The following is a 22,873-nucleotide window of genomic DNA, read 5'->3' on the forward strand; positions in this document are numbered from 1 at the left end:
CATCCCATGTCATGTTTATGACATGCCCATGTCACTCTTATGTAGACACCTTAGAGTAAAGTGTTACCAATATTCGTGTCAACAATAAAACACTGATAAACTAAACAATCTCCCTCTACTTCTTCTTTCGGGTTCTTATCTGATGCCTATGAATGTGGCAAATTGTCAAAGAAGTGATGGTAAAATCACATGATCTGATCAACTGAAGATGTAGGTGATTTTACCATAGGTGGCCGGCGTCATAAGGAGAGGATTTAGGCGGAAAAAAAACAATTTTGACAAAAAATGATTCAGGTGATTATTTTAACAGTGTGACGATTTGCTAACGTTATTCTGTTCACGTTAGCGGTAACTGATGACGGTTAGCCTAGCAATATGATGAGGTGAAGCCTTGTGTTCACTAACTTTACCTGTGTTTTCAGTTTTACAGCCTAAAGCATGGATGCTTGTCAAAGTCCACTCCCTGACAGCATCAACCCCAACAACTTTCCTGCCAAACTATGGCGTTTGCTGAACAACCCGGCTTATGAAGCCATCTTCTGGGACGGCGCCGGTAAAGTCATCGTCATTAATCAACATCTCTTTGAGAAACAGATCCTGTGTCCCAGCACCTCCACCTCGGACAACGCTGATGCCTTCAAAACGACCAATTTCTCCAGCTTTATCCGTCAGCTAAATCTGTATGGCTTCAGGAAAGCCGAACCAACTATTAAAGACTCCGGAGACAGTGCGGCGTTTCATTTTTTTTTCAACCCAAACTTCAAGCGAGACCACCCTGAACTTGTTGCAAGCCTGAGGAGACTCACTGTTGATAACAAGGCCAAGATGCACGCTGGACTGGACGTGAAAAGTCGTCCCGCATGTAAATACCCGCGATTCAGTGGTGGTGGTGGGGGTGATGATGGTGGAGATACAAATGTGAAGAGAGGCAAGTGTCACTGCATGACTTCTCATGGCTGTCTTTCTGTAGGAAAGTAACTGTAGAGTAAAATTAAGCTTGTTCTTACACTTTTTATGGACTGAAAATCTAAACAAAGTCCACTTTGAAAATAACTAATTAGCTTTATCACTCTTCACCTGAACCAAATGTCCACTGGTAATTTTAATTTTTAAACTGAGTACCGGTACTATCTTTTTTTTAATAAATGGCTGTTCACCCGGTTGTTGTCATTTGCTTTTTCCTGTTTCTGCAGGCAGTCCCCTCTTTGGCCCTACACATCAGGCATCAACTCATCCTTACTATCCAAATAAAGCTCAGGCCATGACACCACACAATGGAACCCCAGTCCCGCCACGCTTCCTAATAAGGGGTCATGGTGCAGCTCACTCACCTACTGTCTTTGCTACAGACAAAGGGATACCTGTAGCCTTAAGCCACCACCATGCTGGAGGAGCCTCAAGCTCCAATGCTGTGCACATTCAGCAGACTTTACATGCCCACGCAAGCAATGGAAATCCAAATTTCTCTTTTAATGCGACTAATGCACAATATCAGCCTGCCTACTACCCCCCAGGTGAGCACGACATATGGGTGGAAGAGTGTATATATATATATATATATATATATATATATAAAGAAAACAGTGTAATCATTTGGTTTATAATTTTTGACATAATAAATTGCTAACAACAATTTGTTTATGTTCAAATTGAATAAAACATTATTTTTATTGTTAATATACACACAATCTGAATTTGATGCATGCAACATGTTCCAAAAAAGTTGTCTCCTTGCTTATGAACATCTGGTTCTTCCACTATGCCCATTTCATACCCAACCATGATACAATCACCTGTATCACTTTTTGGGAATCGGGGTTGTACTAAAATGTACTAATCTGTGTGTTGAATAATATTGATTAAATTAGGAATGAATAAAAAAAGCTAAACTCCAAATCCTTCATTTTATAATCTAAAATATTCTTTTTTGTTCTTCTTCAAGTTTGCCAGTGCTACCATTCAAACTTTGTGACATCCCATATGGCAGGTAGTGGGCTTCAGACAGGGACGTTCTCTCCTAGTTTTTACCAGGTGGGTGAATGGAGTGTATTCACTCTATTGTGTAATCACAGAGTCACAACAGATCTGTGATTGGTAAAAAAAAAAAAAAAGATGGACTATTTTAAACATGCACTGTATCTAAGACACATCTTTTTATTTCACTTTTCAGGCAAGCTATCCTGTGAATATGTTGTGTCGCCTGGACAACAACCAGGACATAAAGGAAGAGGAACAGCAGGAGGTGAAAAAATGTGACATTAACTTGGACACCATTTTCCAAATTGCTGATGAGGTGATGCTAACTCAACCCAACAACACCGTGGTTAAGGTTGAAACCCCAGTGAAGTCGGTCCCTGTGTTCGGGACCTTATCCAACGCCATGCTGTGTGACAAACCTGCCAGCACTTTGAAAGTTGTGTGTCCCATTTTAACGTCAAGTCACCCTGATCTAGTCACAATCAGACAGCAGGAGGAATCTGAGCAAATGCATGAGGTAAGCCTCTACATTGTACCTAACGCATTTAACTTTATATGAAGGAGGGAAACTTTACCGGGACAGTCTGGGTGAGATCTATCCAGATGCAAATTGAAATATTTATATATTATGTGGATTTTTACGTGTTGTATTTTTATTAGAGAATGTGTCACATCTTGGCAGAAGACCTGTACATTATTTGCTGTGGTTTCCTTTTTCCCCTGGCAAGGTTACCATTGATGTTGAAAATGACACTCAGGTAAAATATGTTCAGGTTAGCGACACCGTGGGCGATACCAGTCAGGCAGACAATAGCAGATGCACAGGAAGTACACCAAATCTTTAGGTAAGACATTCAGAATAAAACTAGTGGAAGGGAGGCCACTTCAATTTGAATGTGTGAGTAACCACTGCAAAAAGTTTCCTGACAGTTGGTTATATTTCTCGTTTTAGATCTCAACCTGTTGATATGGTTGGCTTGTGACAGGGAGTCTCAATTCACTTCAGGATGTGATCCAGACTTTACTCACCATTTTAATGATTCTTTACTATGTTAAAGTTGATATGTTCTATTTTAAACCTTATCTGATGTATGTAAATGCTAAAGTAGTTATGTACATTTGTGTTCATTTTCATAGTAGTGGTTTTCCTTATTGTAAGTAACTTTTAGTAAAATACTTTTTTTTCTTCTCTAAAAATAAGAATAACTTGTACCACAGTACATTTTAAAAAATGTTAAGCAAGCTTTTACCTCTATATTTTTAACAGTAGTATTTCAAATGTTTTTAAATAATTTTAAGTTAATTAGAACATAAACTGATTTGCTGCAGTAAGACTAGCTCATCCTCTTCCAATTTGAATGTGCACGGTTTGATTTACAGTCAGTTTTTATTGGTGTTATAGGTAGTGTTTGTTATAGTAAATTATAATTATATAAATACAAAATATATATATATAAAAAAGAGCTGAAGTTGATAATTTTATGAAAATACAATTTTTTAAACCTACTCGTGTTTTTTGGTGGTGAGCAAGTGGTTATTGCATTTCGCCACCTTTTAATTTTTCACCGCATCACTTTAAATGTGCTGTGTTCTTAAAACGCGTAATTGAAATGTTTTTAAAGGCAGTGTAAGAAAATGTAAGTAATAAAGTGTAATATATTTCTGATAATTCAGCTGGATAGTTTGTTGTGTATATTTATGATTTATTGTTGACGCTGCAGCTGTGTACTGAAGGTGTGTGCTGGTTCTGTAGGATTGTGTACACTAGAGGGAGCCACCTACTCGGTTTTGATGAGGCTGCTGTTGTGCGGCTGCTCCGCCCTCAGTCTCCAATGTGGCCTTCAAGTGCTACTCGGAAGCTCCCCTTAGATTAGTACTTTAACTTTAAAAAAAAAAAAAAAAAAAAAATCTGTAACATGCAAGTGTTAAGGATTAAAAAACAAACAAATCCTGTAACAAACGTTTGATTTTATAGTTGTTTATCATCAAATATTGTAATTTGACACAACATTGCGTGAAAATCATAGTAAATCTTTTAACTTTTCTTTAAATTTAAAAGAAAAAGCGTTATATGTATTATTTAAAGTGCTTTAAAGTGATCGTTTGTTTAGCCGGCTACTCCTTTGTATTGAAAATAAGGTGACAAAGATATATCCTTCCTCAAACACTGGGTCGTTAATGTGCCTCGTTTCTACAAAATCCCATTCTCCGACAGCACGTGAAAGCAGCAGGACAGTGAGCAGGTAGAGAGTGTCAATGAGATCCCAGGGGAGCGAGAGACAGTCCGGGAGGTAGACTTTTGGGACGGTGTCATTACTGCACACGGCGTCTCTCCACTTTATCAACTTTAAATGGAGATCCCAAGGAGTTTGGACCACTTTTATTCCGTACTTTTTGTAGTGTTTCTACTCTGTAATCGCTGGTGATTTTTGATAAACATTTCACTTTCCCTCGGTGTTCTCAAGAGGATCGTATCTAATTTCTTACAGTGCAGCGGAGGCACTGAACTCAGGGGAATGCCTGTGTGTGTTTTTTCTCTCTTTTTACAGCGAGTTGGTTTAAATAAAGACCGACTGTAGAGAATAAGTTGATGGGTCCGTTAGAGAGGTCGCTTTGGATTCGGACCCAGCATGATTACCAAGTTATAAGTGAAGTAAGGCAACGGTCCATTTGCTTTGGTTAATAATTAGACAGAGCGGTGTGCTGAATTTAACAACTTCTACGAGGATTATTTTCCGCAACTCCTTGGTTGTAAAAATATTACCCAACTTTTTGGCACAGCACTATCTGTCAACATGCCTTATAACTTTCCGGCGGCAACCTGTAACCCAGCCTTTGAAGTTCAGGCGGACGCTTTCCAAGTTTCTTGTGGATTTATCCAGAAAATGTGGCGCCCACAGGACGTGTCTTCTGACGCTGTTTGTCAATTTGTCGCAAAATGTGATTGTAAGCTACAGTGACTGGTGTACACTGTATTATTACTAATAGTTTGGATACGGATGAAGATTGATACACTGTTGCCAGGACCTGCCCTTCTTCTGGGAGAGGATACAGCAGCTCGACTTTAACGCAAACACGTTACAAATGAGGACATTTGTTGTGTATCCTACGAAGAGCAGGCAAACCAATGCACACTTCAAGCTCTAACACAACACAGCGTGTCTTCACGGTGCCTCCGAGCATGCAGTGTTTCGCCACCCACATTAATGACACTGGATAAAAGTTCATTCAAGCTTATTGTATCTCGGAAGATATCAGTTTTCTGTAACGAAGCGCTTTGTTCCATGTGGGCACCGAGAGCATTTCTATAACGTGTCGAATATTAACTGTGGTGCTGAATGGAAGTTTTAGGACAATCACGCATGAGTTATGATGGCAGTCCTCCAGCTTTAAAAGTTTGGATTCTATCTGTTTAACAGTACTCGTCGAGGCGGAAAGAAGAAGTGGGACGTATACAAATATCTCAATATTTTCTCCGTTTGTCTGTCCGCGGTGCTTGCCTGCTTTGAAGTCCACCATGTGCGGCCGGGCACCGCCGCTACAGCCGAGGCCATGACCGTCCCCCAGCGGCGCCTGGCCGGGCTCTGGCCGTGGCTGCTCATGGCGGCCCTGCAGGTGGTGCTGGGCCAGCCGGGCCTGGAGTCCGAGCGACCGGCCCTCCGAGCGGTCATCAAGGTGGCACTGCTGAATCACGAGCCGACGGGGAAGCCCATCACTCTGGAAGGGGTGTTCGTGGGAGGAAGTGCCGGCTACGCGGAGGGAAAACTAATGCAGGTAAGGTGTCACAAAAGAGCATCTACACTGTATATCATCACCCCGTTAAAATAATCGCCTAAGTCATTTTTTCAAGTTTTGCAGAAAACACAAAAAAATTCACCAAAAGTGTAACATATGGCATTTATTGATCATTTCTCTCAAAAAGGATGTATCAAAGGATGGCTGTTGGCATAGTAATAACACTGTGTGGAAATGATGTAACTTAAGATAAATAAATGACTTAGGCATTTTTTGAACATGCCTTTGTGACTTTAGCAAGATATGCACTTTATTTTGAAGGTGTCTACATAAGAGTCACACAACCTGTCACAAACATGACATGACAAGTATCATGAGCATTAATGTTACTTCAAAGTGTCATTAATGTTCATGACACATTCCATGTCATGTTTATGACACGCTCATGTCACTCTTATGTAAACACCTTCAAAATAAAGTGTTACCATATCTTGTTTAAGTCACAAAGGCATGTTCATATAATGAACATAATAATAAATCCACTTAAGTCACACACTTGACATAGGCCATTATCTTAAAGGGATAAAATCACATGATCTGATCAACTGAGGATGTAGGCGATTTTACCATAGGTGGCCGGCGTCATGAGGAGATGATTTAGGCAAACAAAAAACAAAAAATTGACAAAAAATGACTTAGGCGATTATTTTAACAGTGACGATATGTATGTATGTATATGCACCACACCAGGGCTTCCACTTCCACTGGGCAGGGTGAGGGGTGCGGGTGGGCACCTGTTGTCTCTCAGAAATGTAATGCCTTGCACAAAGACACTTAAGCAATGTGGGAATATTTGGTCTAGAAGGACAGCCTTACTACTTGGCATCCATTTATACATATTGGCCTGTTGCTTTGATAACCATGTTGTCCCAGGGGACCTCCCATTGACAATTTTATAGTAGCTGCTCTATTGCCTCACACTCAGATCAGTCTCTTGAATGTTCTCCCATTGTAAAGCTGAGTGATATGGAGAAAGTTGAAAATCATAATATGTTTGACCAATATATTTACACAATGAGATTTCGATAAATAATCATCCATAAAGTAGATTTAATGACTAAGTGGGTAAAGATGAATAATAGAACAGCTGGAATAGTCTGGTAAGTTCAGAAAATTAAATCACGCCTTTTACTGTAATGCAGCTTTAAAAACCAGTGAAAAAGCAGCACTTATGATATCTAAAATCTAAGACTGGTCCCATATCATGATATCAATATAATATTTACATATTGCCCAGCCCTATCCCAAAGTACACTAATGAAAAAATATTGTTGAATGGTGTAACGTGAGAGAAGCAATCAACATTGAAAGTAAAAAAGCATGACTAACATGAGTTTTCAGAGCACACTGTGCTGTCTCCCAGTGGGTGACTGTTGGCCCCACTTGTTTCTCTAACTCTAAAAAAACAGTTTACACAGCATCCACTGGCTGATAAACCAAATTATGTTAACAACTGTACTTGTTGCTATATGGCATCAAAATACTGTAGTGGCCATGGGAAACAGTACACTGTATCTTTCACAATACTGCAGTTCACACTCAGCATGTGATGACAGCAAATCTAAATTCCTTGAACAATAGTGCTGACATACAGGTGTTATTGAGGTTAGTTTGTTTTCAGTCTATTTTTACTTGCGTTTGGTTGAGGTTGCCAACCTCTTTTATGTGTATCTCTTCAAAGATGACAGCTTTGTTTTGCAGTAACTATTTATGGCATCTAATGCTCTTCCAACATTTTTAATATCAAGGTGTGGTCCATGACTGTTAAAATCGTGTTTAGACTCATGCAAAGCTATATGCAAAAGTTGTTTTTACCATTTAGGAAAAAAAGCATGCAGTTACCTTGCAAATGTAAAGTATGTGCTCTATTCAGTGTGCATATTTAGCATTCAGGAGTGGATTAAGGTTCCCGGGCCTTAAAGCTCGCCTGTGTCAATTTATTTACCGTCTCCAGAGAAACGGGACGACAGATATGAGGTACTGTAGGATCTTGTCTCTTCTCACTCACCAGGCGTGGGAGGTTTTGTGAATGGCGAGCCAGATGCTGCAGTTAGTTGTAATTGATAAGGATTTACATGGCTTCTCCACAGAGAAAGACCAGTATTAGGCCCCTGTGAAAAGCTGTTTTTCCTCTCAAGTTAAAAGCGATTTGGCTTTAATGTGTCTGTGTGGGATGTTGACAACATGTTATGGATGCATATCACAGTGCAGGTGACATCAAAGACACTTCCAGCTTTCTGGGATTTCCAGCTTTCTTTCTTTTTCTTCCCATAAAACCTTGCACAGGATTTAGTTTGTGTGTCCCGAATACAAATTTGCTGGAGAGGAAATGCTTTAAAGCAAAGAGCTTCAGGCTATTAAGTTAGCACATGAGTGACAGAGCTTGATCAAGATTGTAGTGATATGTGCCTGGAGTTGTGTGAAGAAAGGTGCACCAGTTCCACATTCAAACTAACATTTTTTATCTCTGCCAGAGTCAAAATGGCGACAGCTTAATCCTCTCCTGATAAGATGCCTGTTTTTCATGCTTTCTGCTGGCTAAGAAGTCTGTACAGTTGGTTTTGTCCGCTCTTCTGTTTTTCTTGTTTCCCTAAGTCAGACCTTTGATTGTGGTTCTGTCCGAGGCTAGGAAGGTATAGTTTGTCAGACTCTCTCTTCCCAGCCTGTTCCCACAGTGCACAGAGGTGGTGTTATGCTGCAGGATGCTCTTTGTTGCAGCTTAGGCCTGTTCCAACAGGTCCTTGTTGCCTCTGCAGGCTGCTTTATGGTCCCGCTTTATGTTCTTGTCTTCCAATGGATGGAGGCTGGAAAGGAGGTTGAGTTCCATAGATAGATTCTCTGCCTCCCTCCGTCTTTGTCCCATATTATATTGTGCTCTCTCCTCTGTGTCCAGACTTCATGTATCATCAAAACCACAAAGCCAAATTATGTTTTAGTAAGCTTAATTCCTCTGTATCACATTATACTTCAGATTTTCTGAGAAACAAAGTGCTTGTTATTATCAGTTTAGACAACTTAATTGCGTATCACCATATCTCGATATATGATTTTATCACAATATGATTCTATTGGAAAACAATATATTATCATTGATTTATCACCTCTTGTTTTCTTATGTTTTATTAGAATGTTCTAATTTTGGAGGTTGATACTTGGAAAAGTAGCATTTGGCATTGGAAGCCGAATTTAAATTTCACTCAAAAGCGGCAAGTTTTTTTAATATCAGTTGTACATCATTAAGAAAGATTAACGCTCACTGTGCTGTTACATAAAATTGTACAGCTGCTCGTATTGTAGCCTTTTGGCTATAGTGAAGTAAAGTGAATTCTCTTGTAAATCATCGGATTCTGTTTTTATAATGTTTGCTAACACATGTAAGGAACAAAGTCAGAGAGCTTGGGACTGAAGAAATTCCCAGTTTCCCTCAGTGTATTCAAGTCATAAGACTTTGCTTTAGTACGTATCTCCCTCTGATCTATTAAACTGTGATCTCTCTGGAAGTCTGCCCTGTCCTCTGAATGAACACGTTCATTGGAACACTGGCTGGGGTCTGGCCAGCACTATTTGGACAAATACAAGTGCTGAGGAATTTTGACTCTCTCCCCCTTTCCAAAGTGAAGCTTGCATTATGACCAGAGGAGAAATGCAAAGGCTACTGGGATACCTTTCAACTTGAGAGGATTGTCAACCGTCCTCTGCTGAGAAAAGGACTCTAACTTTATCCTCTTACTGGCATTGTGCCCAATTAAAGGACATTATGAGAGCTCCACCTATTTTCACTTGAAAGCCATCTTGACTTTCTTTTCTTCCTCACTCTGTATTTTTGGGTCTTTGTACTTTGAAATGTTGAATTGACCTTTGAGAGCTCCCTTAAATACATCAGCTATAATTAAGGCAGGGCAGGCAATTGACTGAACACCAGTTAACTCTGCACCACTTCACATTCTTTCGTCTCCCTTCTCAGTGTCCCACAAGGTACTGAATGCCTCCCCGTCTCTCCCTGAGCCCTCCACTGTCCGAGCCCACTATCTGCATGTTTCCCTGGCCGGCCCTCGGCGCGGCCGTTTGGGAACGAGGGATGGGAGGGCGGAGGCGGCGCTCGGGGAGAACATCAAAGTGCGTCCAGTTCCGAACGTGAGCTGGGATGATTAAAAACTGAGACTGTTTACACTGCACTTCCCATATGGGCCCTATCCTCCCCCTCCCTCTAGATTTCCTGTCTATACTTCCTATCTCTCTGGATGAGATAACAGCCTTTCCAGGGCTCCTCAGGGCTCCTCGCTGCTTTACATTGTTGGAGGTGCTGCTGGGGTAGAACATAAATATATATCAAAAACATATTTTTGCATTTTTTTCTGAAGTGTTGTCAGGTTTGTTCAACCCTCTTCGTCATCTCCTGTGGTGTAACAGGAAAAATCATGAAAATCATTAGAAAATGGGTTTGACTCCATATCCATTAAGTTTCTGAAGATTAGATGTATCTAGCAAGAGAGCTGTTGACTAAATTTTGGATATCACAATATGCCAAGTGGTGTCTGTTCCTGGTTTTAAAGGCTGCATTACATTCGGGGCTGTTCTAGTTGTTCTATTATTTGCCTTTAGCCACTTATTCCTTATATCGCCACCATTGATGATTATTTGTCAAAAATCTGATTGTGCAAATATTTTAAGTAGGTTAAAGTACCAATTGTCATCCCTGCCAAATTGCTGCAATATTATCAAATATACAGGTGCATCTCAATACATTAGAATATCATGTAAAAGTCCATTTCTAGTAGTTCAAGTCAAACAGCCCCAACCATGTAATGAGTGCGTAGATGGACATACTTCCAGAGGCCAACATTTCCATATTAAACATACATTTTAAAATTTGTCTTTTGTAATATTCATTGTATTGTATTGTATTCATTTGAATTTTTTGAGACACTGCATTTTATGTCTTCATTAAATGTAAGCCATAATCATTATAATTAGAAGAAAGTAAATAAATTAAGACATGAAATGTTTCATTCTGTGTGTAATGGATCTATATAATGTGTTTTTTCGAATTGAATTACTGACATAAATAAACTTTTAGGTTTAGTTGGTGACTCTAAATTGCCCATAGGTGTGAATGAGAGTGTGATTGTCTGTCTCTATGTGTTGGCCCTGCGATAGTCTGGCGTCCTGTCCAGGGTGTACCCCGCCACTCGCCCAATGACAGCTGGGATAGGCTCCAGCCCCCCGCGACCCGATTGCGGATAAGCGGTTAATGGTAATGGATGGATGGATGGATGATATCCTAATTTACTGAGATGCACCTGTATTGTGATATTTGATTTTCTCCGTTTTGCCAAGCCCTTCATAGCAACAGGGAGGTAGATGGATTGCAGTGTTGAAAGAAAGGTTTTGACATTAAAATGGTCAATCATTGAACCAATCACAGCATTGGTTTACAATAAATAAACCCCTGCATCGTGTACAACTGTAGTCCGATGGTGAGATGTCGCTGTTTGTTGCACTATTTGGTTTGTCAAAGAAGCTAGCAAAGCAACACTTTACATAAAACAAGCATAGCAAAGATGACCAGTATGTTGGACCACCATGTCTAGCTCTACATCTTTAAATCTTATTGACACTGTTGAAAATGACAACAGGAATTGATTTCATACATCTCCACAGTGTAAATCAACTGCCAGTTGTCCACTCAGAAGTGTTTGTTGTTGTTAGAGTGATGTCATGGTGATCAGGTCTATGGGATAAGTCTATCCACACTAATCTATAGGATTAGTGTAGATAACAAGTGCTACATTTTTACATTAAACTTTTTGACCCCACTCTTATTTTTCCTTGCTCAGAAATCTCTTATTATTTGCTTCCTTATGAATCTGGAGCAATCTCTAGGTAGAACCCCAAACATTTGGCAAACAGATTCACTTGCTCAAGACCAATTCTCGTGTCTTTTTACATCACAGTGAGAGTGAGAGTAGCAGTGGAAAAGGCCTGCTCTGAATTTTCCTGCAGGCCTTAGTTCACATTTACTGAGCGCATGTCTGGCATGCAAAGCTCTGCCATGTCCACTGGTATGGACACCATATGAAACCCCGACATAAACGGCAGTAGACCCTGTCCCCTTCAGTCCATCTGCCCCTCGGCGACACTGGCAGTTATATAAAGGTATGAATGAAATCGCTGTAAGCTCACAATTTCCCCCAGCTTTGCCACAGCGCCTGTTAAAAAGACCGCTGACTTTTCTGTGATTAACTGCTGTTTGTGTAAAAATGGAAGGCCATTCAGGGACAAACGTCAACTTTAAAGCCATCATATAACATAAGAAACATGATCGGCAATGCTGATACAGAGATTTTTCAATATTGTGGCCAGCTCGCACAGATCTGCTGTCAAGACATGTTAGTCCTCTATATTTCCATATGGTCATCAGTTCAGCCTGCCTGCTATTGCTTCTCTATGGTCTCCTTCCTCTAGTGATCTGAGACTACCATTCCATGTTGCCTCTGGCTCTCGCCTTCACAGACCCCCACGTGTGTCTAACCTATCAGACAAGCTCCGGACTAATGGTTTCTCCTGAGCAGGGATCTGACAAAGCTGCAGCCTGCAGCACAGGAAGCAGGGGGCTAGTGCTGTCCTGTCCACCCTCTTCCACAAGAGATGGCTGTTGAGATGTTTCTTAGGGCACTGGGAAGAAGGGAGAGGCAGGTAGGGGAAACATGGCAAATCTCTTAATCCTGCCGGCCCCCTTCTTTTTAAGTCATTAGACCAGGTCTGGAATTCATGAATGTTATACAACACATTCTTTTCTACTTTTCATAGCTCTCCTCATGCAAATAACCGGAGAAAGTATCAATTACTTCAGTATACACTCGTCCAGTCGCTGCCTCGTACATTTGTGCAAAAGAGTCACATGCTTAATTCCGCGTTATTCGTAGTGCACCTTTGTAGAGCATGCACACACAATGCAGTATGGTAAAGGCATTAGTAGTGGACTTATCCTTGAACCGGCCCACAGACGAGTTGGAGAAGCGAACATCAGGGCAGAAACAAACAGCATTACCAAATCTTACATTAAAGCGACTCCACTATGTTTGTGTTTCACATCCATGCGCTTCATTGATCTTGGACAAAGTGATGGGAAAACCCAAAATGGCGCGCACACACATAAACACACACACTTAAATGAAATGTTAATGATACAGGCTTTTGTCTGACTCTTCTTTTTGAGCACTTTTATTGTCTGTCCCTCTGAGAAACCACCAGGGCACTGAAGGAGTAGCAAATGTACACAGCTCTTTTAAGTTGTGCCATCATGTAGCCACGCATCCATTACAATGGAGAGCAGTGAGTCACCACTGACTATAAAAGAGCACATGCACGCACTCACATATACACACACATGCATTCATTTTCCTTTGATGGCACCGTACCTGACTTGGGGCCAGGGTGCTTTCAGGGTCAGTGGAATTCAATTATGTGGGGTTAAACAGTTGAGAATACTTTGGCATTTTTGCATTCCCAGTGAGATGGGTATCTTGTGCGACCTTTCTGAATTTGTCCTGACAGTGCAGGTCAAGTTAAGCACCTGTCCTCCAACCTTCCAGTTGAAACCGATCCACTGGGAGTACAGAGGAAAGCCTGCTGATCCATGGCGGGTGTGGAGGCCAAGCTATCCCTTCCCTGGGGATCAAGGCCACATTTAAAGAGATTTACAGAGAACCATGTTGCAACAGATGACAATTGCACCATATGGCAGTAGAATTATATGCTACAAAAAAGCCTCAAAATAAAGAAAAACCAATTCCAATAATTTTCATAATTCTGATTCCTCTCAGTTATGGAACGTGAACTGTGAAATACTTGATAAATCAGAATAGATGAAATCGTCTGTCTTGCTTGAAATGCTTCAAAAACTATTGGATGCATCATCATGACATTTGGTAATGATATTCATGGTGCCCAGAAGATGAATCCTAATGATTTCCTAATGATCCCCTGATGATTCCTCTTGTGCCATCATTGGCCTTTTTTCACAACTGTGCCTAAGTGCAGAGCAGCTAGTATGGCTGTAGACTCTATCGGCTCTATTTAAAAGATCTGTAGTGTACGGTCTATAGTAAGTAATAAGTCGTGTATACTAAGTCGTGTCCAACTCTGCTTTTGCCAGGTAAACGGCTCGAAATCTGGGCGCAAAGTGAGGGCAGGGGTTGTATTTTATTTCTTAATTAATCATAGGTGTGTTTTGCAGAAAACATGAAGTTACCCCCCAGTCCCTTTAAAAGCCAGGTGCACCTACACCTGGAGCATAGCTATTAAAAGGAGGATTTGGTAAATTGGAGAAGCTGGTGTTTCCGCTGTCTCCCAGTCCTCTGTCCCAGCATGGGCACAATTACACCTGCTACCTGCACAAAGTGGGTGTAAAAATGACATGAATCAGTCTAAAACTATAAATGAATGTTGTGCTGCTTTGTGCCAGGTGGAAGGTAGTCCTAGTTTTGTGTATGATCCATACACCAGTATCTTTTTCTATCCGTTTTCAAAAATTGAGATTACAATACTGGGGCTCCCTTTTCACTTCTTCCAAATTGCACAGCTTACACAATCTTTTCCCTTGTGAATAGTTTTGCTATCAACTGTGCAACAAAAGATCTTTGGCTTCTAGATAAGCGAGATGTAACGAATGCCAAACTTTTGTTTACTTTGTCCTTAATTTGGAGCTTTCAAAAGCTATTTCAAAAGCTTTCTTTTAATGGAGTTCACATTACAACACAAATGATTCCCGTAAGGATAAAAGCAAATCAAGCCTACCAGCTTCTTAACAGATTAAGTATGTATGATGTACAGTTTGTTGAAGGTTGATTTGGCTTCTTGTTCATGTTAAGATATGTTTGCATGTGTATATTGCAATGAGGTGTTGAATTTCATTCCTAACATTAGTAATTTATTTAGGCCGTAATTTAAGCTTGCTGTCTTATCATTTAGGTAAAATTCTGTTATTTCAGCCAAATGTTTTCATAGGGATAAATCCAGCATTGACTTGCCTCACTGATCCTCCTGCCCCGCCTGTAGTGGCAAGAGCAGCCTTTTCTGCTCCCGCTAACATCAAAGGCTCACAAGCTTTTCTGCACTTTTTCATTTCTCTGTTTGTCTCTCTTCTCTTTCTCCCACAGCGCAGCTTCAAATTCCTCCTCCTCACCTCCTCTCCTCCTCTCCTCTAACCAGCCCTCTCTTGTTTCTTGACAGCTCTTTAAAATGGTTGTAATTCATTGCATGTGCTTTAGTTTCAAGGACAAAAATGGCTACATGCACTCAAAAGGCAGGAAGCGCTTAGTTTGCTGAGAGGTTGGAGGAAAAGAGTCATCACCATACCACAGATAAATGCTCTCTGACAAACTCCCTCCCTCTCTCCGGCTCCCTGTGGCTCCTTCAGTCACTCTCTCAGCTCTTTTTTTTTTTTTTGTATGGCTTTGTGCTTGCCACTTTGGCAAATACCGCAATAACACCCCCTAGCAATGTAATCTCATACAAAGTTGTTTGATTCCTGTATGAGAAGCTATTTGTACTACATGTTCATGACAGATACATGTGCATCAGAGCTGCAGAGTGATATTGTTAAAAAGCAGAATCTGCAGTGAGCAGTCTTCTGAGTGGAAGCAGATTTTCTTTTCTGCTTGAACGCTTGGCTCAACGATCCGCAAGAAGAGGAGCTTTCACCTGTGTGACGGTCTGATTCTTTATGTATGTGTGTACAAGCATGAGTGAGTCTTTGTGTGTGTGTGTGTGTGTGCGTGTGCGTGTTTGTGTGTGTGTGCACAGAAGGCGGAGCTCCCATACTGAGATCATTTACCAAACTCTATTAAGCGGGATCAAAGTGACTTAGATCTTTCAGTGCTGCATGACTACAAAAGCCATATTGTAACCCCAGATCCAGGAAGATAACGCTGCTGACAAAAAATGCTTTATGACTGCAGAAGTCACATGGTCACTACCAAACAACAAACAGCATGTCCCGTTTTTGACCCTTTTTTTCCCCTTGGCCTTCTTCTCAGAAAGGCGTCAGTGTTAGTTTCGATAATGGTCCTCATACTTCCCTGCTTCATACAGAGTTTGATTTATTGAATTAGAAAAGCTTAATACAAATGTCAAATGTGAAATAGCACTGAAGTGCCTTGAGACACGTTGAAATGTTGGCCTTCCACTATGGCCTTGCAGTACTGTAATACACACTATCACTCTCACTAAGGCCGCTGTTAGTTGGTGCAGTCATGTAGCCACGTGGATATGTTTGTTCTCTACAACCTGGGGTAAGTAGTACATCAATTTATGAAATTCCGTTTTGTTCATTCTAGTCCAGCTGATTAACTCCAAATATATGTTGTGTTTTTAGCACTGAATGAATGGACTGTTTGCTAAACCCGTCCCTGAACGACCACTGTCCGATCCTTTGTTAACAACCGTAACTAGCAGGCCTTTCAAACGTTTTGAGTAGTGGTTGGATGGAAACTTTAACCCTGGATTTGCAAGGAAAAATTCCAGAATGCACAAAGTATGAACGCAAATCTGAGAGCAGTTTAAAGGCAGCTTGCGATAAGGAGTTGGGCTCCGGTATTTTCTCATCCCGGTGACCGACACATCAGGGTCACACTGTCGAATGTGCGTTAGCTTGCTGGATGTGTTTCCCTTCACATTATCCTGCATTGGTGGAGCAACGACTACACACCATCCTTGTCTTATACACAACTGTATTTCTATTGCTGTGTCAGCTGAGCAGGGACCTGCAGGCCGGTCTTCCAGCCATTTTATTTGTGTTGCCATTGTGATCTTACATGCTAGCTCACTAGCTTGTTTTTCTAACCTCGGCACATATTGCTTATGGCTAAAAGTCTTGTGATGCTATGGGGAGCCATAAATAAATGTTTCCTTAGGACAAAAAAATATAGTCAAGATATGTGGTGCCTGGTGCTCGCATTGGGGCTGGTTTGCTTTACCCTCGATTTTAATGTCCGCCAACAAATGATATTGTGAATGTAGCTCTCAAATGCATATTCTGTCTACTTCTATCTGATATTTCAAAACTGTTATACCAGGAAACTTCCCTAAGCCTAACTCCAATAAATCCCAGAATTCTTGGGGCAGAAAACATTCAGTTAGCAGCTAGTTTGTCAGCATTTACAGCACAGCCAATCAAACTTTAGCATGCAGTGCAACCATTTTGGCAAATACATTGTTTCCTGTAACTGCGTCACAATAAAAGCCACCCTGTGTTTTGCCAGTTGAATGTCATTCATTTGTAAACCAGCAGCAGTCGGTCTGCATTAGCATCAGATGAGTGAACAGTATGGCTTATATCAATGAGATATAATTACACACATGCTTGCATCATTTCCTGTAAATCCCTTGTGCGTAGGTAGGCTGTTTGTACAGGAGTGGCGGACTCTGCCGCTGAAAAATTGATGGTAAAAAAAAATCTCATGAATGTTTTAAGCATTAGAATTTAAAAGACTTATTCTGGAAATGTGGTTGTTTGCTGTGTCCCGGTGTTAAACTAGCAATGTCATTATGGTGTTAACATGTCCGTCCTTGCCACATTTGATTGTCTTCCTGATTTCAGAAGGCCTGTAATTGAGCAATAACTTCCTGATAGAGCTAGCTAAACAGATACATCCAGTGAAGGAGTAGCAATAATTATTTTTTGTCTGGGAGAGACTCATCACGCTGTGCTTTTCAGAGATTATAATGTTCTTTTGAGAACATGTGGTGTATCACAGTACAAAACACTATCAATGGGAAAAATTACTTTGTCATTGACTATTTTGGCGTAAAATAGGGCTGTGTTTTTTCCCTTTGTAGCTGCTTGCCTGCTCTAATGACTGCTGTGTGAGCTGGAGGTGAATGATTGTTCTTGGTGAACATGGCTGATCATCATACTTCCAGTCACATGCCTGACAGCATGATAGATGGCTGTTCTCTCAGTTGGACTAAATGAAAAGTGCATGCTTCTGAATCAGACAAAGGGTTAGTATGTCTGCCAGACAAGTGTGCTTCACTGATGTGTTCATCTCCGTTCACCTGCAGGGAGAGTTTTCCTCTTGCCCTTCAGGGAGTTTTTGTTGAAAATGCACACTCAGGCCTGCAGAGACAGAGTCCCATGTGACTTGCTGAGAGAATTTGAACTGGCGTCACATGGCCCTGGGCGCTACATTAGCCTCCTGGTTACCGCTTGCTGTAATGTACAGCACAGTAATGTTTATTAAGCACTGTCCCTGAGAAAATAAACTGAATAGATAAATTAATGCATGTGCTTACAAAGGTCTTCCACTGCCCTCAGTACCACTTGTCAGCACTTGTCCATTTGCATGTAACTCTAAAGCACACTATAGATAATATGATCTGCTGATTAAACTGTTAAATATCTCCGCTAGCTTATCAGATGGCAGATCTGTGGCCAGTAGTCATCATTTTTGTTTTGTAATTGTAAATGAAATGCCAAGATTGAGATCCCAATGTTAGCACACATTTACCCTAGATTAACATGCACGTTAAAGGTTTTTTAAACCTTTTTCTGAAAAAGAAAGTATTTTTACAAGCCTGTTTACATGGCTTATCAAAATTAATATGCCACTAATATTCCCGTTTACGTGCAGCAGTGCATACTCCACTTAACATAACATGTTGTTTATTAAATGGAAATTTTAGCAATGGAACTGCTGGAGCTGCTGGTGCCATTTTTCCTCCTTTGCATCAAAATGAGTTAAAAAAAAAAAAAAAAGACATGTTAGTATGTGAACACAGCCACTGTCTTTCCTTTTCTGAACCAGAACCTCTAAAAGGTTGATGTTTTAATATTTATGCATATCCAAAAACCTATCCAGGTGTTTCCTCACTTTTTAAAAGCCAGGGAAGAGGCTGTGTGGTGCAGACTGTGGTAGAAAAACCCCCAATGGAGATCTGTATATCAAATGAGTTTTACACATTTGCAAAAAATGCTCATAAAAACCTGAATAATATCTGTATATCTTGCATATCTTAATTGGAAAATGCAACATTTGGAATAAGGCCTAATTGGGAATAAACTAACATAATTTACTGTTAACTGAACCCAATCAGGGTAATTATTGACAATGTAGCATGCAAATATTTCTCCAGTTGCAGGATTGTTCATGACTACAGCACCGCATGGTTTCAAAGGCCCGAAGGCCGTTTTGGAGCTCTATACTCTGCGAACAGTTGGACGCTCCCTTGAAGCGTGTGATAACAATGCTGCCACCAGCCGTTTATTAGTCCTACCCCAGGTGGAATAACTGATTCAGCACAGCCATGCAGTGACCTTGTTGCACGCTCCAAAAACAACTAAACCCAAACTGGTGTACTGTCCAGCAGCCCTCAGGAGAGGACTGCGTATCTAGGAGACCCGTTCCAATTGGCCATGACCTCCTGACTGGCTGGTCCTAATTAGAAGCAGTCCCTCACAGTGCCTCCCTCTCTTGTCCAAAGTAAATACCTTGGCACCCAGCAGGAATGCTGACAGACTGCTGTTTAGGGTGCTCTGAGAGAGGCTTGGACAGTCGCTGACTCCCCTCATGTTTAACCCTCTGGAGCGTGGCGCGGCCAACACTAACAACTAACACTAGTCGGCAACGGAAACACAAATGACTTCATTGTTGAACTCACTCAAAATATGCATTACTATCTTGGCTTTTTCATGCCAGCATGCTGTGTTGGTTTTCCACTTGGAATGCGTTCAGATTGCTCTCTTCAAATGGCCTTGACCACGGACTGGGACTTTGTAGGGAAGTGATAGAGCCGGGGGAATATCATCTACATCTGGGTTACATAACCTGTGTATTTACATTTACTCCAACATTAGGCTTCCTGCAGCCTCCAAGTAAAAAAACAGATCCTCTCTGTTTCAATGTCAGCTGCCCTTGGTGTGCAGCGGTTCACTGGAATCAGGTGGGAGGATCAAAAGGCAGTCTGTATTTGAGGGAACAGGGCCATGATGTCTCATCAGGGCCATTCACCTGATAACCTCCTCTTTGGGAGCCGCTCCAAAGCAGCGGAAAAGTAGTGCTTGACAGCTAACAAGGCATGTTTGTGGGGCTGTATGGAGTCGTATGGGCTCCTTTTTTACTTTGTGACGGTCTGTTGGTGACCAGAGCTGCCAAGCCCCATTCCCTCACAGCCTGCTATTTAAACCCTCAGATTGCTGTGCGGGAGTGGAGTGGAGCATGGTGTTGCTCTTTGTTCTGGGCCCTAGGTTAGGGTTAGCACAGCATTACACCACAGCGGCACTGAAAGCCAGCTCTGAAGACTAAAGCAGAGCTGTGTGTGGTTTGGTGTTTGGTCTGCTCACTCTGAGATTAGAGCAGCAGGTTGGCAGAGGATTGGGTAATGACATGTCTACCGCTCCCGAGTCCTTGGACTGTCTGGGACTGCGGGGATACTTGAAAGCAAGACGCGCACACACACCTACACACACGAGCGTAGCACTTCTTCCTCCACCAGGGTACATTTGACCATGAAGAATCACAAAGACAGGCTTACATTGTGGTGACCGAAACAACATAACATTTATAATCTCTGCCAAATGAGATGTGACATGGTCAGCCACTAATAGTCGTGGACACAGATGACACATTATATTCCACTCATGTAACTGAGACAAAATCTTATTTTCCAGGGTATTAAGTCTTTATGACTGTTTACAATAATAATAAATATGACATGAGAGAAATGTGAATATTATGAATTATGACAGTACTGGTGTACTATGGTGATAGTACTTAAAGTTGTGCAGAGAGAATTATAATAGAAGAATACATTAGTGTGACGTGCCTTTCATGGCTTTGATCTTCACCCTCCTACTCTCCATTAACAGAGGTGTTCAATTCGTCCTTTTGTGCATTCTTTCCATTTTACACACTTGTGTTTGTACATGCTTGGAATGTTCCCTTGTGTTTTGCATATCTGTGTATTCACAGTATTTGACACAAATATGAATGAGTGTTGGGAGACGCATTTTGACGTAACCCTTTAGAAAAAATGAATGGTAATGGCAAAACTCCCTCAGTTGCGGAAGAATGTTTTTACCCTCGTTTGTTGTGGTTTTTGTCTTTGCTGAAAAAGAGTTGATGTGCAAAATGGAAAATGGACATGGAAACGACTTTATTGTATAAGTTGTGACTGGATAACTGGATACAGCGTTGGAAGTGGGGCCCTGTTCATTCCTATGGAAGTTTCTCAGTGGCACCAAAGAAATTTTGATTCAGTGTGTAAAAATACCCAGATCTTTGATTGTTCCTGCACTGTGGGGACCATAGAGCAAGCTCACTAGAGGCCGGCTGGACCAAATGATTGAATCAAAATTAAAAAAAATGTATCAGCTAATTTACAGACATCTTTTTCCCAATGTTAGTATTTTTGGGCCACATGGCATCACATGACAGAACTAGAAGTTGTAATTCCACTGTTTGGCCACGATATCAAAGCTCGTCACTCTTCCTGGGGTCTTCGTTCTGACGTAGCGAACATTTAACTCTCATGACTGATTTGCTGTTTTCGCTGTCAACATTTGCCAAGATATTATATTAATTTGTCTTCATCTCCAGACGCCAATACTGGCTGACATGAAGGAACAATTAAAACTCACCCAAATTTAACCAAATTCCTGAAGACCTTTCTCCATTTTCCTCTTTGCAGATGTGTTAGATGGCCAAAGTGACTTTGTTTTTTTCCTGCTGTTTACTGTTTACTGATGAAAGCCATATGTCCCCTTAAGTGCCAACAAAACTATGATGTAGTTTAGTATATTTGCCCCGAGCCAGTTGGTGGAAACAGGCTTTATACACTTTTGTGACATTTCAAAGTTTGCTTTAAATTCACTTCACAATTGTAATGGAATGGAAACCGGTCTATTGATCTAATTCATAATTGGATCCATTGCCCTCTAAAATCACCAGTGGTGGAAATAAAAAGTATTCAGATCCTTTACTTAAATGAAAGTACTAATACCTCACTGAAATTACACCACTACAAGAAAAAGTCCTGCATTCAACACTAAAACGTACAAAAGTATCAGCATCAAAATGTACTTAAAGTATCAAAAGTAAACATACTCGTTATGCACAATGGACCCACTCAGATTGTTTATTAGATTTGATTATTTGTATTGATGCAAGCGGCATTTTAATTTTGTAAAGATAGGGCTCATTTTAACTGCCTAGCCATTGAAAATCACAACATTACTCCAGACAGGCCTTTGAGTCAGGTACATTTGGCAACTGTGACCCTGCAAGATCACTGTTAACATGCCGCCATACTTTGTGAAGAAAATCTCGCTGTTTGCCCCACAACACGTTGTCCTATATGAGTCAACTGTACGTTCATGAAGCTCCAGTTCAAAGCGCCAGGAGCTGAGCCAAGTGTCCCAGTGCAGAGCCAGATCTATCAGTGGGAGGGCTGGGCTGGAGAGGGGCAGCAGTGTGTCTAGTGCAGTTCTCTGACCTACCTCCATGCCGCTGACTTCCACTGTTTGCCCACTCTGTTAACTATTACCAAAAGGCTGTGTACCTTGGCTGCAGCCCAACACTCTTACACATACTGTGGCCCATTATCAAAGGAGACCTGCACTACAAGCCCTGGAGTCCTTCCAAAAAGGCCACAGCCACAGTTTCTGCTTCGAGACCTATCCCAGCACTATCTGAGCACTCCCTCCTGTTTTTGTCTCCCCATCGCTCTCCCCCTGCCTCCTCCTCCCATTCTCTCTTTTTTTTTCTCATAATCCCCTTGCTTGAACATGCACATGTTGGTTAAACTGTCCTTGGCAGGTATTTCACCCACTCACACTTTTTTTTTTCTTTTTTTTATAATCCCTTTAAATGTTTGCATTCATTTTCCTTGGTGTGGTCACACTGAAAAGTAGAAACTTGAGTGCTTCACCTCAACCCATGAAATTACTGTTTTTATTCATTTAAATGACGAGTTTATGTTTCATTTATTAAACATACCTGTCGATGTTTTCCCGTGATGCCGCAGTGTACTTTACATGTTCTACAGTTGGCACAGTATGTGTAAACAGACGAGGAATTTCACTCAATTATTGTGTTGCTGT

The 22,873-nt window shown here is 41.1% G+C and overlaps 2 protein-coding genes across 7 annotated transcripts in view; both read left to right on the plus strand.

The window, feature by feature from the left end:
- Positions 1 to 251: 251 nt before the first annotated feature.
- Positions 252 to 3,650, plus strand: hsf5 (heat shock transcription factor family member 5). Of its 3 annotated transcripts, XM_059351481.1 has the most exons (7): positions 252 to 932; positions 1,198 to 1,514; positions 1,943 to 2,031; positions 2,171 to 2,242; positions 2,330 to 2,494; positions 2,706 to 2,822; positions 2,930 to 3,650. In XM_059351481.1, exons 1-6 carry the CDS (start codon positions 439 to 441, stop codon positions 2,820 to 2,822), a joined length of 1,254 nt encoding a protein of 417 aa, XP_059207464.1. In that variant the 5' UTR covers positions 252 to 438; the 3' UTR covers positions 2,930 to 3,650. The 3 variants fall into 3 exon arrangements, with proteins under 3 accessions (XP_059207464.1, XP_059207461.1, XP_059207463.1); XM_059351478.1 differs by having other exon boundaries at positions 2,171 to 2,494; XM_059351480.1 differs by having other exon boundaries at positions 254 to 862; positions 1,194 to 1,514; positions 2,171 to 2,494.
- A 579-nt stretch (positions 3,651 to 4,229) lies between these two features.
- The window catches only part of LOC131986492 (E3 ubiquitin-protein ligase RNF43), a 102,300-nt gene continuing 83,656 nt past the window's right edge, over positions 4,230 to 22,873 (plus strand). The window contains exon 1 of one of the 4 annotated variants that reach the window (XM_059351474.1): positions 4,230 to 5,751. In XM_059351474.1, coding sequence (XP_059207457.1) covers positions 5,530 to 5,751 — 222 coding nt within the window. In that variant the 5' untranslated portion in view covers positions 4,230 to 5,529. The remainder of the gene's footprint in view (positions 5,752 to 22,873) is intronic. The other 3 variants (XM_059351475.1, XM_059351476.1, XM_059351477.1) reach the window with 3 other exon arrangements.

This window comes from Centropristis striata, chromosome 15, assembly GCF_030273125.1.
Source record: "Centropristis striata isolate RG_2023a ecotype Rhode Island chromosome 15, C.striata_1.0, whole genome shotgun sequence".
NCBI lineage: Eukaryota > Metazoa > Chordata > Actinopteri > Perciformes > Serranidae > Centropristis > Centropristis striata.

What these genes read in the sequence shown, in the direction of transcription:
- hsf5 (XM_059351478.1), top strand. Translation starts at nt 439, where the DNA reads ATGGATGCTTGTCAAAGTCCACTCCCTGACAGCATCAACCCCAACAAC. An exon ending in ACAAATGTGAAGAGAGGCAA is followed by an intron (nt 933 to 1,197) that starts GTGTCACTGCAT and finishes TTCTGCAGGCAG; the next exon opens with TCCCCTCTTTGGCCCTACAC. An exon ending in GCCTGCCTACTACCCCCCAG is followed by an intron (nt 1,515 to 1,942) that starts GTGAGCACGACA and finishes TTCTTCTTCAAG; the next exon opens with TTTGCCAGTGCTACCATTCA.